We start from the raw sequence: 15,889 nt of genomic DNA, 5'->3' as shown, positions 1-15,889 counted from the left end.
GAAACATCAATTTGTTTTTACTCTTACCTAAATGGTTCTTTTAGTAAAAATATTAGACATCAAACTATCATTTGTTTTGCAGAAACAGCCATAAAACGGCCAACGCAAAATACGATTCTATGCCGATATTGATGGTCAGTTTTTTTTTGTATAAGGTATCCTTTACTCTCAGATAATGTATTCAGTAAAACAGAGTTTGCTTAACTTTACCTCAGTTTCTACAGTTACTTTTATAAGTTTCGGAGAAGTTCTGTGTTTGCTTTACTTGAATTTAATCAAGCACGATCTCGGTCAAATTTACCCGTAAAACTAGTGTTTTTGACAGAGGAGCCCTGCAGGCAGGATTGGACAGGGTTACTTCAGGGTTCAAAGACCATGAAATCGTCATTTTAGCCCGTACTTACAAATGACAACTTGGGTAGGTTCATCCCCAGGGTAATCAAGGTTTCTACATACACAGCATGTTGTTGGGCAGCCAGGTTACAGCCTTGAAAGAACAAAAGCAAACCGCGACTAATCTCTTCTAGTCACACGTAGAATGTAATGTAACAGTGATGATACACAGAAAAGACGATTATGCAGGACACTGATCCAAAAAAGTAGTTTCGTGATGTGGCACATTTTGAATTCTAGTTAAAAACGTTTTTATTATATGTAGTTGTCTGTATGATGTCAAACACTTAAAATAGATATAGGTGCCAATTTATACCCACACTTACGTAAAAGTAATTTGTTTTATTTAAAGCATTCAGGTGGAAGTAAAGGTGTTTCTGTCGATTTAAACATATTAATGATTTATTTCTCACTGTTTACACTGTCATTAAGCAGTTTTCAAATGTTTATGACGGTGAGTAAACATGGGGAGTTTACAAGTTATATAGGATAAACTTTCAAGTAACCTTGTAGTAAGGCCAACTTATTTTACTGTAGTAAAACCTCAGGTTAAAATCGTTTAATTATTGTAATCGAACTAAAACTGCGCATAGAAAGGCACAGACACAGCAGTAACACCACTGCCAGATTGGGATTCCCAAAAACACTGTCAGAAGGAACAAACTTTCTTTTAGCTTTCTATGTGTAATGCTGTCTCCTTTTGTTATCTGGCTATAAATTTACAAATAAAGCTAAATATTACCCAGTTCATCCATTTATCGAGCCACTCGTCCATTCTTTAAGGTTTCTTCAAACACTTGCACCAAATAACCCACCCATACGAACATTCCCATTATAAGCTTTCACACAATTCACGTGTAAACACCACCAGGTCAACGTTGAACAAATTCGTTTTTGTTGTATAAAGTGAGAATGTGTTCAAGATGTTTCTGAGGCTCTAAACACATGTTGCAGGTCTTTCTAGGGAACAGCAGATTGCCCTGTTAGCAGTGAAGGTCTTCAGAGAAACATCTCTATGGTAAAAAGTTGGATGCCTGTGATTCTTACTGTTTTATTGTTATTCCCCCCTCTCTTTCTTCTATCGCTCTGTCTTCCTTTTTCACTTTCATACACAATGGACATAAACGTAAAATGCATATTTCTAGAAATATATTCTCAGTAGTGAAGTCTTGTCTGGCTGATACACTTCACTTGGAGTTAAACCATCCCGGTGTATTCCAACAGATAGAGTGAAGAAGCTGAACAAAGACTTAAGCCTCGGGTAGCTACTCCACACATTGTATCTATCTATCTATTCCTCTTCGTGCATCAGGTTGCACATAAGGCCTCAACCAGAGTCCGCCACCGATGTCGATCGGCTGAAACCCGCTCTAGGTGACCCCATGTCCAGCCCTTTCCTTTCATCTCCCTTTCCACTGTTCTTCTCCAAGTTTCCTTTGGGCGGCCTCGTTTTCTTCGGCCGTCTGGAGTCCATCGTAGGGCGACTGTGGAGAGGTCTGCTGTTTGCTGGCGGAGCACATGTCCAATCCATCGCCAACGCCTTCGTTGAACCTGCGTGGTGATGGACTCGGTTTCAGTTCTTCGGTGGAGTTCTTCGTTGGTGATGGTGTTTGGCCCAAAAGATGTTAAGTAGGCGCCTGAGGCATCTGTTTTGGAAAGACGTCAAGCCTGTTACTGATGGTTTGGTCATCTTCCAAGATTCTGATCCGTAAAGGAGGGTGCTGATCACATTTGACTTGAAGATTCTCAGCTTGATCTTCTGGCTGATGTTTTTTGCCTTCCATGTGCTCCTGAGTGAGGCGAAGGCATGGCTGGCTTTCGCCAGTCGGGCTCGAATCTCCACCTCCGCATCCCCGGTGTTTGACATTTTGGACCCAAGATAGGTGAAACTGTCAACTTCCTCAATCTCTTCTCCATTTAGTTTGATGCTGTCTTGGACTCTGGCGTTCACTCTCATACTTTTCGTTTTCTTTGTGCTGACCTTCAAGCCAAGGTTTCCAGCTGTTTCCACACATTGTAGGAGCGATTATTTACCACATCTTCGTTGGCGGAGAGTTACAGAGCTAGGTGGCCTCTTAGGCCAAGAAACATGTAGAATTTCAAGATTTAAAAAGGTAAACTCCTAGGAGGTGTACATTTGACATTAAAACATGATTTGCAAGTCTTAAACCTTGTTACAATGCAATTATCAAGGACAAGGTCAAGTGTGACTAATATTTGTAAAATAAATACAAAATAGACCTTCTTCTCTTTGCTGATCTCCTAAAACACCTGCGTAATAATTCACCAAAGCAGATACACACACTGCTACAGGTAAAGTCGTCCCCGAATCTTCTTAGATTAATTGGCAAATGAAGTGTTTGATATCCTGATTTATTTTTCTGGGTCCAGCATTCTCTTCCTCTCTGGCGCGCATGTTTTACTTTATCCAGCCCTGTATGTAATCAGGTACTCATTTCCGATTTGTGGAAGTTTGCTGCACCCTGCCCTAATCAAACTGGTCCACATCCATGCCCTTCCCGGTTCAAGATGGATGGAGAGGTTGATTGACTGATTGAAGGATAAAAGGATGGGATCACTTTTCGTCATAAATCTGTATTTTTAGCAAGTCTATAAAAATTCTGATGAGAAACGAAACCATAAAATGATCTTTAGTTTCTAAAAAGAAATGGTGCTTGTTCCCAAAGGAAGTTAGTGTAGATAGAACTCGTACACGTAACCCAGACTTTATTCTCTCTAACGGCGACCTCTGCAAACTTTCTTCCGATGAAATAGCGAGGATATAACAGCTAATGTTCCATTCCATAACAAAGTTTATTTATATAGCCTGAAGGGAGTATAAGGACTATTGTCTTATACAGCCTTCCTCCCTCCTTCCCTTTCTACACGGACATACTCCACATTCAGACACAGAAATTTACCCTGACATGAAAAGGAGTACTTCCAGAATGCAAAGTCCAAACAAGGCCGATATTCTGTCTTGTAAAGATGAGTAGCAGCATTTCAGAGCCACAGAAAGAGAATCAGATAAAGTGCGTTTTAAAAAGCTCTTTAGGAAAAGTGGACCTGTCCGTACACTTCATACAACCAAAGGAAATTTAATCCACTATCATTTGAGCTTGTTTTTCACTCTTACAACAAAAAGAATTCTGACGAAGTTTCGCTTGGATCTGCATACACACCTTACACGAGACTTAACTTAATAATGTGACAGATTTGCACAACTAAACATGTTTATCATATACTGTCTTCTATTTGTTGATCGTCTGTAGGATCTGACGACACGTTTACAAAAGTTAGGCAGAAATTCCAGAAGTGTATTTTTGCAAACACAATTTTACTCATTCAATCACAAATATGGATCAATGAACTGTACATTGGTTGATAAATAATTAAACACATCGTTTGAACGTAGAAATGATCGATGGATAAAAATATGCTTATAAACATGTAGCGACTTTATTATGAGCAAAAAGATAAAAAGTATTATGCACATATTGTCGGATATCACAATGAATATTTCTACTTAGGTAGCCTTTATGCATACATCGAGTGATATTGGTAATAAATATATTTTTATGTAAAATTTAGCTTCTTACATACATCCTTGTATAACCAAAATGATTGAAATGTTCACGCCTTGCACTTGTAATGAGCATCCCATTCATGTATATATATATATATGATTGAACATATTTTTTTCAATGGCGATCCAGGCTAATGTATACGTAAGCAAATGGTTTGACAAAGCCTTTACGTCAACTTAATGGGGTGGGGAGGGGTGAAATCACGCAAAATGGAAGAATTATCGAAGGATAGAAGAGTGAAAGGAAGATATCGTTTAACCTTGTAACAAAATGGAAAAGGCTCAGAATGATGTTTCTCGTAATGTCTTTCGTAGGCTAGAAGCAGTCCATGCGACACCTCCACTGGCTGGCTATTCGAGCTTAAATTCAATACCATTCAGATCGCTATAATGTGTTTTTGTTGTCTTTATGATCTAGGCCCAGCATACCTTTCTGAGCTACTGATGCCTTACTACTCAAGTAGGTCCTTTCTGTTTGTTTTGTTGTCCTCATTTTCTTTTTGCGTATCAGTGAAGAGTATTCATCAGGCGCTCCTTTAACTTCTGCGACTCTACTGCTTGAAATTCTTTGCCCCTTTCTCTTTGAACTGTGCCGAGATTCGATTTTCTGTTTGAGAAATGTTTCATCATTAAGATAACTTCGCTTACTTACGGGTGCTCCATTCTTATCTATAATCATCCTATATGTTTCTCATGGTGTCATACGTTGCCTGCTGCTTCTGTTTGTTTGTTATACGGGTGACTGTCGGGTAATTTGTAGTCTTTTACAGAAGACATTTTAATCTCTAAATGTCGAACTGGATATGTCGTGGACAACAAGCAAATAATGAACGAATGACTATTAAATAAATAGTATTTTTGTGTTAGTGAATTAGTGTTACATCCATTACTATTATAATATTTGTTTGTTGACTGATTTTTATTCAATAAAGTTTTTCATCTATTTATGTAGCCAACAAGTTATTTCCATTACAAAAGGTTTGCCGCTTAGAAAATATGAAGAAATATGTCCATCAACTAAAGAGTAATTCTCACACCACCCCTTTTGCACTCATTGAGAATGACAGATGGAGTAAATATTCCCAGTCACGTGAAGGCAAGTGAGTTGAACATTGCATGCAAGATGACACAACAAATGAAAATCAAACTTCACAGAGAGAAGCTGTGGCACATCATAAATACAAGTAAAAGACGTTTATAACGAACAAGGCTGTATGTCAGATACTAACACTTAAAACATGTTCTCCATTGCCAATTTCTATTGATGTATGCAAGAAGATTAAGTAATTTATTTTTTACTAACAGAAGCATTCACATAAAATTGGATGCACACCTGATGATTAAGACATAATGCTGCTTTATTTTTCTCTTTATTTCCACTCACTCAGAGAAACTTCAAGTTCTATACATCTATTGTATATTTATTTCTTTAATCGTTGTATTTGGCTAAATGTGAGATTGTGTGGTCTTACGAGTGTTTTGAAGAAAATCAGCAAATAAAAGACTGTGTCTGCAATGCATCTTTACTTCACTAATATTATTAACACTTTATCAAATTTGGTCTTCTGTACACAGCGTAAGCGAATTCTTACTTTGTAAAGGTTTTTCTTATATAGAGCTCAAAACAGGTTCAGTTAAAAGTTCATTAGATTTCCTTTTTGTTGTATAACGTGTAAAGAGGTCTTTTATAAATTTTTAAATAAAAAATAATTAATCAGTTTCTGTTCAGGTGGCTCTTAAATGATGGGGCTCTTCTGTTGTGGGGACAGGAGATCGGCGTTGTTTAAAGGTGACGTCCCCTAGAGAAACGCCTTTTTGCTAAGAAGAGGTTTTAGCGTGATTCTCGTTGTTGTCTTCCCCTTTAGCGCTCTCTCCTTTTACAGTGTCGTCCAAAGGCGGGGGAACTGCCCAGCTCTGTAACTCTCCCTCCGCAAAGACGCCGTACACCATCGCTGCCGCAACGTAAATGGAGGCACAGACGTAGAACACGTGACGCCATTCTTCAGCTGTTCTCTGAATTTGGGTTCACAGAAAAAGATTGGTAATTATACAATAAAGATGTAGAATGAGATGACACTAAAAAAAAAATGTTGAAGCAACGACTAATAACACTGGTCATGTCCGGGAAAAATACTTCTTGCAGTTTACTCACTTTTGGCGTCAGGGCTCCAACCACCAGCGGAGCGACCATGCCAGATGCAGTGGCAGCCGTGTTCGAAATGGCAGACGTCACCCCAGTATGTCTTGTTATACACAAAAATAAATGGAAGATAAGATAGAGATTAGGCTTTATAGCTTAAAGAATGACGCGCATCAGATGTAACCAAATTAGGATGTCATCAGAACATAACATCGCATTCACCGTGTGTCTTGCGCAACTTTGACCTTCATAATCTCGGAGAATGGAACGTTGGTTAGTTATAACAAAGTCTAATGTGACGTGTACGGGTATTTATCTTGGTTCAAACCACTTTCAAGCTGGATACCTGTGTGACGGAACATAGCCTAGGTGACGAAGCTGTGTCATGAGTATCTCAAACTTGAAAATCTCACTGCGGTCAATTAATATTTTTTTTACAATCGACTTCTATGTTCAGGACTACAACTACGTTTGTCAGATTTCTAAATGTGAAGTGTTGTATCGCTTACACTGGTCATGTGACAATGAAACAGTTTTACTGGCTCTCGTTTTGAAGGTATTTCATGTTCATTGTCTATGTTTCCCCGTGTAAATGTACCCAGTAGGACTGTAACATCATAAATAAGCCTAAAATTAGGTCATATTTTAAAATAATGAAATTTTTTTTGTAATTCCCATTGATAGTTATGTAAAGTGGTATAAATAAAAGTTATTACTATTATTATTACATCATATCGCATAATACCGTCATGCACACGTCATTAAGAGTTTATTGCGTCATTTTCTGGTGCAATGCAGTACTAGGTGGCTGCTGAAGTAAGTTCACGTCAGCAGTGTACTATATATAGACCAGTCAGACGGGTGAGTCATTTACATTTCCAATATTTCAGACTTTGTAGGATACACTTTGAGCTACTGCTACATAATACTGTCATTGTTGTATCTATTTACTTACAATACAGAACACAATAAAGTAAAGTGAGTTAATACCGCGGACAAATTTTTGACAAGTTTGTTAGGAAGTGGCATTTGCCAACCAGAAAAAAAATCACTTCTTAAGTGTAGAAGGCACTTTATTTGTCAACCACGAAAAACTTAGGACCTTGGAAATATGCTGTGCTACGCGTGCAACACAGTTTTGACACGTAGTTGAATGGCAAAAGAACATTAATGCCGTTTGTAGCTCATGGTGTCGAGGGAGCCAAGCAACCACAAAAATGACTGTTACTTTTGCTTGGTTCCTCCTCTTTCCGGCGGAATAACTAAGCAAAAAAGGTCGAGAATAGTCTACCCCAGCCTTCCGTCTGTATTGAGACCAGCTTCATATGGTCAAGGACTTCCGATTCCATGCCCTAATCAAACCGGTCGAAGTCCGGGTTTGTACCTAGTGCACTGTCTATTCTGTGTTGAGTTCACCCCCTTCCCGGTTCAAGATGGAAGAATATTCTCTTGTTTAAGCTGATGAGGATGAAGGTGAGCCGACCGATTCTCCTTCTGGACAGTCAGTACGCAGTGATCCAGATTTTCTCAGGAAGAACTGAATGACCAGGTTTGTAATTTGGACTTATCCAAGAGCAAGGCAAAATTGCTAGGTTCAAGACTCCAAGGATGAAGTTTTCTGAAAGAAGATGTTACAATTCTTTCATATCTAACCTGAGTCTTAAAAGTTTGCCTTTGTACCATGGAAACTATCTTTCATCTGTCCCAGTAACGCACAATGTCCACATGAAAGACTACGATAACTAAAGCAGCTGCTGAATTTTATTAAGCATAAGTACAGATGATACCTCTGTGGTGATTTCAAGATAGTTGCCATTTTAGAGAGACTCCAGAAAGAATATATAAAATACGTGTGTTTCTTATGTGAGTGGGATAACCTAGTGTCTATAAAATTTCTCTGGAATGTAAGGGCAGAGAACTACAAAGAACTAGTAGCTGATGTACTATCACAGTCGTGGCTGCGATATGTTTCTGAAGGTCCACTTCCTTCATTTCCATCTGGATTTATTTCCTGACAACTGTGGTATGAATAGTGATGAATATGGTGAGCATTTTCATCAAGATATCGCAACAATGAAAAAAGATTCCAGGTACAATTGTTCACTACCATGCTGGCTGACTACTGCTGGACACATCCCTAGAGATGCTAACAAACATCTGTACAATTGACAGGCAAAGAAATCTGAGACGTAGTCTATGACTTGATTTTGTACAGGTATTAACCAGAGGTCAGTTACTATTAGCGTGTATTTGTCATGTACACAATAATTATTTCAGAATCCAATGCTCTTGCAAATTTTGCTCTTTGATTTTTATATTCGTGTTAAGCACATAAAATTGATAAGAAATGGCTGATATTTCAGTAACATGACTTTTATAAACATTTGTTGACCCATGTTATTCACCCTAAGGGGAGAGAAATTAAGTAGTTCATTAAGTCAACGACTTAACTTTATGACATCTTCTGGTGTATCAGGCTCCCATATAAAGCTCCAGTAACTTTTTTTAAAATACCCTGCTTGCTGACCAACTGGCCACAAAGCCTCATAAGTGCAATTTTTATAAACCCCTAACTTCTTTTGACTTACTTTTGATTTCACTAGATTGTAAGTCTGTGATTTTCTCAATAATCAGCTCTACTCAGCCTTACAATATAAGAAGTCAGAGATATGACCATACCCACAAAATAGAAGAGCTTTCTGGTGTTCTTGGTGCTGAGGACGCCCCTGTTTCTCAACGTGTCCGCCACTTGCCCCGACAGGGCACACATCACTGCTTCACACAAATAGGGCAAGGCCGATAGAACTCCGTTCTGAAAGTAACAGTTTAAATACACATACTCTTCAAACCTGGATTTCAAAACAAAAGTGTTCATCAACCAAACAGTAATTTCTCAGTGGCGTAGGAAGATGTTCGGCGTTGGGGGGCAAACTCCCTGCTGACAGTGAACGGCGTTCGCACTCGCACATTTCGTATAAAAGGATGGTGTGGGGGGGGGGGTACTGCACGCACGCACGATCTGATCGTCTGAGGTGTTAGAGCCTCCACTTGCCTCAGGGCCCGCTTTTGTGACGGTGATGACCGTCTCCTCTCTACGTCCCCCTACCTTTCTTCAGTTCTTTGCTCTTTGTGAGGAATTACGTCTCAAATATTAGGGGGGCAAAAGGATATTCCTGCCCCCCCCCCCTGTATTTTCCTTGGGGGGGGGGGGCGGCTGCCCCCGCTGCCCCCCTGGTTCCTACGCCACTGTTTCTGAACACACACACCACACAAAGATACATTAGTCGTAATTGTAAGTCATTGCTTATGTGAACTACATTTATCATTTGTTCTGTAAGCCCCAGTGAGTTTACTTTTTTCAGAAATGCAGACTATACCTGTTTGATATCAAATTTTAATGACTCCTTCATAAAAGCAGGAAGTGATGTCTGTAGTGTATATACAGTGTATATACTAGATACATGAGCAACAACACACGCCCAGAAAGGAGCTGATGTAAAAATAGCTCTCCATGGCGTTGGCAAAGTTTCCTAAAAGGAATAAAAACACAATATATATATATTACACAGAAATAAACAATTCTACATCTACGTCTAGCAGTACAAGTGTAATCCGTTCTCCCGGTCTGTTTGTGATTCCGAGAATAGCACTGGCCTCTTCCTTCACGCCCTCCCCTCCCCCGTGAGTCACACTTCAAGCGTCAGATGTATATAACATCATCATCATTTAAGAATTATTAAAAATCATCGCGCGAACATTTGACAATAACCAGGGGAGTACCTACCTTTTTCTCCAGGGTGTCACCAATGGAACTCTGTATGTAGTTCCTCTCCACCTCGCTGATCCTCTTGTGTTGAGCTGGTGTGTCGGCCGTCACTATACACCACACCACGACCCACACTAGGTTCCCTACACCTACATTATATAACAGTTATTCTAGATTTCTCCATCAATAACAATCATTTAGAAAATCAAAATACTTTTTTACAAGGAGCCGAAATAGATTTACAGTATTTCTTGGATTTTAAATAATGTAGAGAAAGATGACTACGTCTCCATCTCATGAACCTATTTCAATAACAATAACAATAACAATAACAATAACAATAACAATAACAACCGACTTTATTAATTCCAACGGGCAATTTAGATGGGAGCTGTGCCCTGTTTCCAAAATATATGTATTTGGAAAAAAAAACACAACCACACACACGCACACACCGCTATTTCAGTTATCTGCTAGCTTTCTAAGTATGAAATATAGACAGAAGTGTTTACTACCAGACAGCCGTTGTCAAACCCATAAACACACAGAAGGGCGGACAGCGAAAAGGTCAGAATATTTCCAGCTGGAAATCCTTTAGTACAGACGAACAAGTTAATTAGGAAACAATCTTCTCCTCCTGCCCCACCTTACTTAAGACACACACACACATTTACAAATTGTTCTATTGCTGATGGAACCAGACACGACTGCTGTTTACTTAAATAGCAACACTAACTGTAATTAGTACAAAACAACTATTTTTATTTCACCGGTGATGCAGAATGACATTAGTTTGCTCCTCTCCAGTTTCGGAGCCCTCCTGCCCATGATGGAGAAAACGCAGGGAGTCGATACACCCTGAAAGATACCGTAGAACACCCTAAATTATACAAAGGTTGCAAGTGAGATATAAACAACGAAAACAACAAAGGTGTATGATGTGTTTGCTGTCGAAAGTCAGAGAACCAACAGTCATATCACCATCTTTCTGAGTAGCACATTGAGAATGAACCAGCATGCTGCGTTGGTCGAGCTTCATATATTACAAAGTACGATGTGAACAACCTAGACATGTAGATACTTGTACCTGCATTCAAACGTCACTGTTTGAGATCATTTTATAAATTTTATTGAGTTAAACTTTGATAACCCTGGAGCATAGCTCAAACCAAAGAGGATACCAAGAGCGACCACTGTTACATCGCCAATCTGTAACCCTTGGAATATTTCTAGATGAATTTTTTCAAGTAACTCCCAGAACGAGGCTATTGACAGGACAGCTTCCGTTTAGCGAACGACGACGATGGCCATATCAGTAAACTCTGCGTGAGTAACAACAATAAATAAACAGTTAGGAGGTATTTTATACTGTTGCGTGGAAGGATGCCATTGTGAAAGTGTCAAATATTTCTCTGGAAGTTTTTTTTTTCGCTTTCGTGGGCAGGTATATCGAAAAAGTAAGACAAGTGGCGTGTGTTGAGCGGCTATCATTCATGCTGTAGGCCGTTCAGACAAAGATTTCAATCTACTAAGAACCAAGATATTTTGGTCAAACAAAAACAGTTACGTATTACAATCATGACACGGAGGCCTGATCATCAAATGCTGGCCGAGACTAGCAGTGGAGAACTTCGCACATGGTCTCGGTGTACAGTCAGCTATTTACCCATACACGTGTGTGGTTACATGAGAACTTGAAGTGAAGCCACCTTCTCTTAGACGAGTAAACGTCGCTAGATGCAGGCGCTCAGCACCTTTGTTCTGACGATCGTGTACTGGCAACACACACACACAAGCAAAAGCACACGCTTTTATACTTTTCGAACACTGATACCGAAGAGATACTCATCGAAGGTGGGCATGGCAGCGGATACATCCGGGTCAGCGCGGTTTCACTTTACCGACTGTAGCCGCTCTCGGTATCCTCTTTACTAAAACTAACCGCAGCTAGTCCCAGGAGAAACCTGAGGGCGTAGACCAGGTAGACATGGGCACGTGCAGCGAGGGGCGTGGCCAGGGTACTGAGGGCACAGATGGTTTGACTGACCCCCCACACACACCGCCCACCGTAGCGACCGGCCAGCCAACCACCCGGAATTTGAGTGAAAATGTACCTATTACCAAAAAGAAATGTTTACATAATTTATCTTTTATCTTTTAACCTATTTCAACCCATAAGATGTTGATAACATTTGAAATCTGAATTTTTGAGAACCTTGAGCCGAATGATGAAGAGTTATCTCGCTTTAAATGTCTGGATATCTCCTACGTTGTGATCAACTACTCACAATTTATTTTTTCCCTAGTAATAAAATCAGTTGATAGTCTATATTTCAAATTCTTCTCTTAGTTCAAGATGATGAGTACAAAAGTATGCTGTTACATACCCATAGAAATACATGGCCAAAAGCAGAGATTGTGTCCCCTTATCCCAGTCAAATTCGCCATTCTGAAAAAAGCTCACTTCTTAGATTTTAAACAAATTATTTCACGAATAAAAAAGTCGACGTATTGTATAATTAAAGAACAAACAAATGTGATAGAAAAATGTGTGAAAATGAATTAAATAAAACACAAATAATACTCAAAATATTTTTTACAAATCGAATGTAGGCCTGGAACATATATATATATTGACAGTGAAAGATATTGGCAGACAGAGAAAAAAAAGACAGACACAAGAAAAACACGGAATAAGGGATGGACATATATCAGGACAAAAACAGAACCAGACAAAAGGGCAAAATAACATCTACCTAAAAAGTTCTTAAAGGGGTCTTTAATTTTAGAGCCGTGACGAATAAATCTGCTCACGGATTGAAAACTCAAAAGAAGGAACAAGAGCCACCACTCGCGACTTAAATTATCCTCACATTCCAAGATGAGACTGGTTTCATTATTTCCAGACCACAATCATTTTCATCAGTTGTATACTCCTCTGCTGTCTTGGTGTCTGCAGTCACATTCGGAAGACCAGTGCTGACTTCAGAGGTGAGTCCGTGTTTTCCCAAGTGTCTGTGATCCACGGAAGTGACGTTGACTTGCGGCGCGCGCACCATGCAGATGATGGCCACACTCAGGTTCATACGTAAAACGTAGGTGAAGAACAAGCCGAAGAAACACATTACAGCGAGGTTCCATCTTTGAGAACAAAGTACAGGTGCTGTACGGATAACAAAGTACTTGATGAACATTAAAAGATTTATTCACACATTGTGAAGATCTCAAACTAAGGGGAAAATGATTTTACTCATTTATACATTCTGAAGAACTTAAACTAAGGGAAAATAATTTTACAACGGAAGAAGATTTTATGTTTCAAGTTAAACTCTCGATGACTTATGTGGTCGCTTTTGTTCAATTCGGCGAATTTTAATTTTACCTTTAGTTATCGGCATGGTCTTCTTTGGTACCAAAGAGATAAATGTTCTGGGCTTGCCTATCATAATTCCATTTGCATTGCAGTGCAGTCCCTTTTTGCGAATAGCAGATTTATTCAGCGGAGGTAGGCTAATCAGAGAGCGTAGATATAGAGAGGCTGCACTTCTTCTTTGTCCTTACTTGTTCAGAAAAGTTGCGAATTTAAGCTCACTGACATGTTCAAGAAACATTTCTTATAAAAACTACAATTCTTTTTTTGCCTGTGAATTTAATCAGTTACACGCTCCATCTATCGACTGCTGATACTGTAAAAAATAGTTTAAAATATATCTCACCCTTTGGTACGACCGTCATCGCGATGCTGGCTGTTGGCTTTGTGCTGTTTGTTCCCAATGACGAGGACTGAAAGGTCGCCGACTGACGATAAGTCTACAGTTACTGGAGTTGAAACTGATACTCAAGATGTAACATCGAAAATCAAAGCATGCACACACCTTGGCTAATTGCTTGCTGTCATGCGCAAGTAGAAGACACAAGCTTCGTTCTAGTTACATTGTCATCAGAAAAAAATTAACATCTCTGAACTGTTTTGTTCACTTTGTACAATCAGCTACTTTTGCAATATTACATGTATGTAAAGGCTTCCTTTTGTCTCAGATAATGTATTTAGTAAAACAGTGTTTGCTTAACATGACCTCAGTTTCTACAATTTCTTTTATAAGTTACTTAGAAGTTCTGTGTTTGACTTATATGATGAAACTACGGACGATCTCGTCACGTTGACCAGCAAAACTAGTGTTTTTGACAGAGGAGCCCTGCAGGCAGGATTGAATGAACCTCCGCAAAGACCACCTAGTCATCATTTTAGCCCGTACTCGCTAATGACAGCTTGGGTAGGACTACCCCAAGTGTAATCAAGGTTTCTACATACACAGCATGTTGTTGGGCAACCAGGTTACAGCTCGTAATTAAAAGAACAAAAACATACCTTGACTAATCTCTTCTAGTCACATGTAAAACTTAGTGACACAGTTGGCATGCCGTGGACAGCAATAGAAAAAAAGATTATGCAAGGATGATCAAAAAAAAAAAAAAAAGTTTCGCGTTGTAACACATGATGACTACAAATGAGAGATGTTTACATTATATCGGTCAATGAGTCTGTGAGTCAGTCGTTCGTTGACCTGCACTTGTCGTTGGGGGTGAAGGGCGGGGGCACATAGATGCACGCAAAAGATGACAGGGCCCGCGATTCTTGCCTATTGTGTGCAATAGTCAGCAGTTGTACAGCCCAGCCATTGTACAGCCCAGTCATTTGTACAGCCCAGTCATTGAGGTTCATAAGATAACCCTGACGCGGATATCTTGCGTGGAGCTGCCTTCCTTGGAGAGGGTGGCTCCCAAGTATTTGAAGCTGCTTACCACTTCGAGCTGAGCCCCTTTCAGAAAGATCTCTGCTTTGCCGCTTCAATTGACCATAACTTTGCTCTTTTCAATGTTTGTCTCCATTCCATATGCATTTGAACAGTCTGTCAGTCTGTTGATGTTTTACAGTTTTTCGTTAGTGCTTAATGACAGAGCTATCTCGTCTGCGAAGTATAAATTGGTCTTCCAACAACTGAGATGGTCGTTGAGAGCTTTGAGCATGATGTTTTCCAAGGAGATATTAAAAAACACGGCTGATGAAGTACATCATTGACGTATGCATACTGTGGTGAGACAGTAAGCTGCTATTTGGTTGTTCATCAGTACTAAACTCTTTCAGCTATTGTACAGCGCTTCGACGACTTCAACGAGGCCTGTTCCGATGTTGAATTGCATCACATGCCATAGCCCCTATCCCAGTGGTTCTTCATCGGGGTTCGATCGAACCCTAGGGGTTCAGTGAGTCGGTCTCAGGGGTTCGGCGGAGCCTCCGCCACGGAGGTCAAGACACACCCGCAATTCGTGATGACACTAAAGAAGGGTTCGGTGAATGTGCATATGAAACTTGTGGGTTCGGTACCTCAAACAAGGTTAAGAACTACTGATCTAAAATCAGCTCTACACAGCTTTAATATTGAAGATGCCCTACTTTAGAGTGTACCCTGAAAAAACAAAAAAATTCTCGTGTTCTTGGCTCAGAAAACATACCATTCTCTTAACTTGTCTGCCGCCTGCTCCTACAATGAGAGCATAACCGCTTGACACACATAGTGCAAAGAACACAGACAGACATTCATACAAGGTAACAAGGTAAGGCCACATACCCACAAAAACATGTAATATGACCAAATGACCAAATGACCAAACAATAATTCTCCCCATGTCACCTTTTGCACTCAGGTAGATCTCCTATTGAGAATGACAGATGAAGTAAATATTTACAGCTAGGTGAAGGCAAGTGAGTTAAATATTGCATACAAAATGCCACAATAAATAAAAATCGAGCTTTACAAAGAGAATATGTGCCACATATTATTTCAAGAGATAGATGTTTATAACATGCAAGGCTGTGTGTCCAAAATGTTCTACGTCGCAATTTTTATTGATGTAGGCCAAAAGAGTAAGCAATTTATTATTTACTATCAGAGACACTCATTTCAAATGGAATGCATACCTGACGATTTATACATAATGCTGC

The 15,889-nt window shown here is 39.5% G+C and overlaps 1 protein-coding gene across 1 annotated transcript; it reads right to left on the bottom strand.

Moving 5' to 3' along the window:
- Window positions 1-5,338: 5,338 nt before the first annotated feature.
- On the bottom strand, window positions 5,339-13,676 carry LOC112555633 (sialin-like). Its single transcript, XM_025224067.1, has 12 exons — window positions 13,602-13,676; window positions 12,759-13,048; window positions 12,273-12,334; window positions 11,828-11,999; window positions 10,656-10,743; window positions 10,406-10,477; window positions 9,904-10,034; window positions 9,497-9,649; window positions 8,799-8,931; window positions 7,629-7,737; window positions 6,132-6,222; window positions 5,339-5,992 (listed from the first exon to the last, which is right to left on the bottom strand). Exons 1-12 carry the CDS (start codon window positions 13,618-13,620, stop codon window positions 5,798-5,800), a joined length of 1,515 nt encoding a protein of 504 aa, XP_025079852.1. The 5' UTR covers window positions 13,621-13,676; the 3' UTR covers window positions 5,339-5,797.
- Between the last annotated feature and the right edge of the window lie 2,213 nt (window positions 13,677-15,889).

Source organism: Pomacea canaliculata, linkage group LG2 (genome assembly GCF_003073045.1).
Source record: "Pomacea canaliculata isolate SZHN2017 linkage group LG2, ASM307304v1, whole genome shotgun sequence".
Lineage (NCBI taxonomy): Eukaryota > Metazoa > Mollusca > Gastropoda > Architaenioglossa > Ampullariidae > Pomacea > Pomacea canaliculata.
Note: the sequence above shows the minus strand (reverse complement) of the source record. Positions and strands in the feature narration are given on the sequence as shown.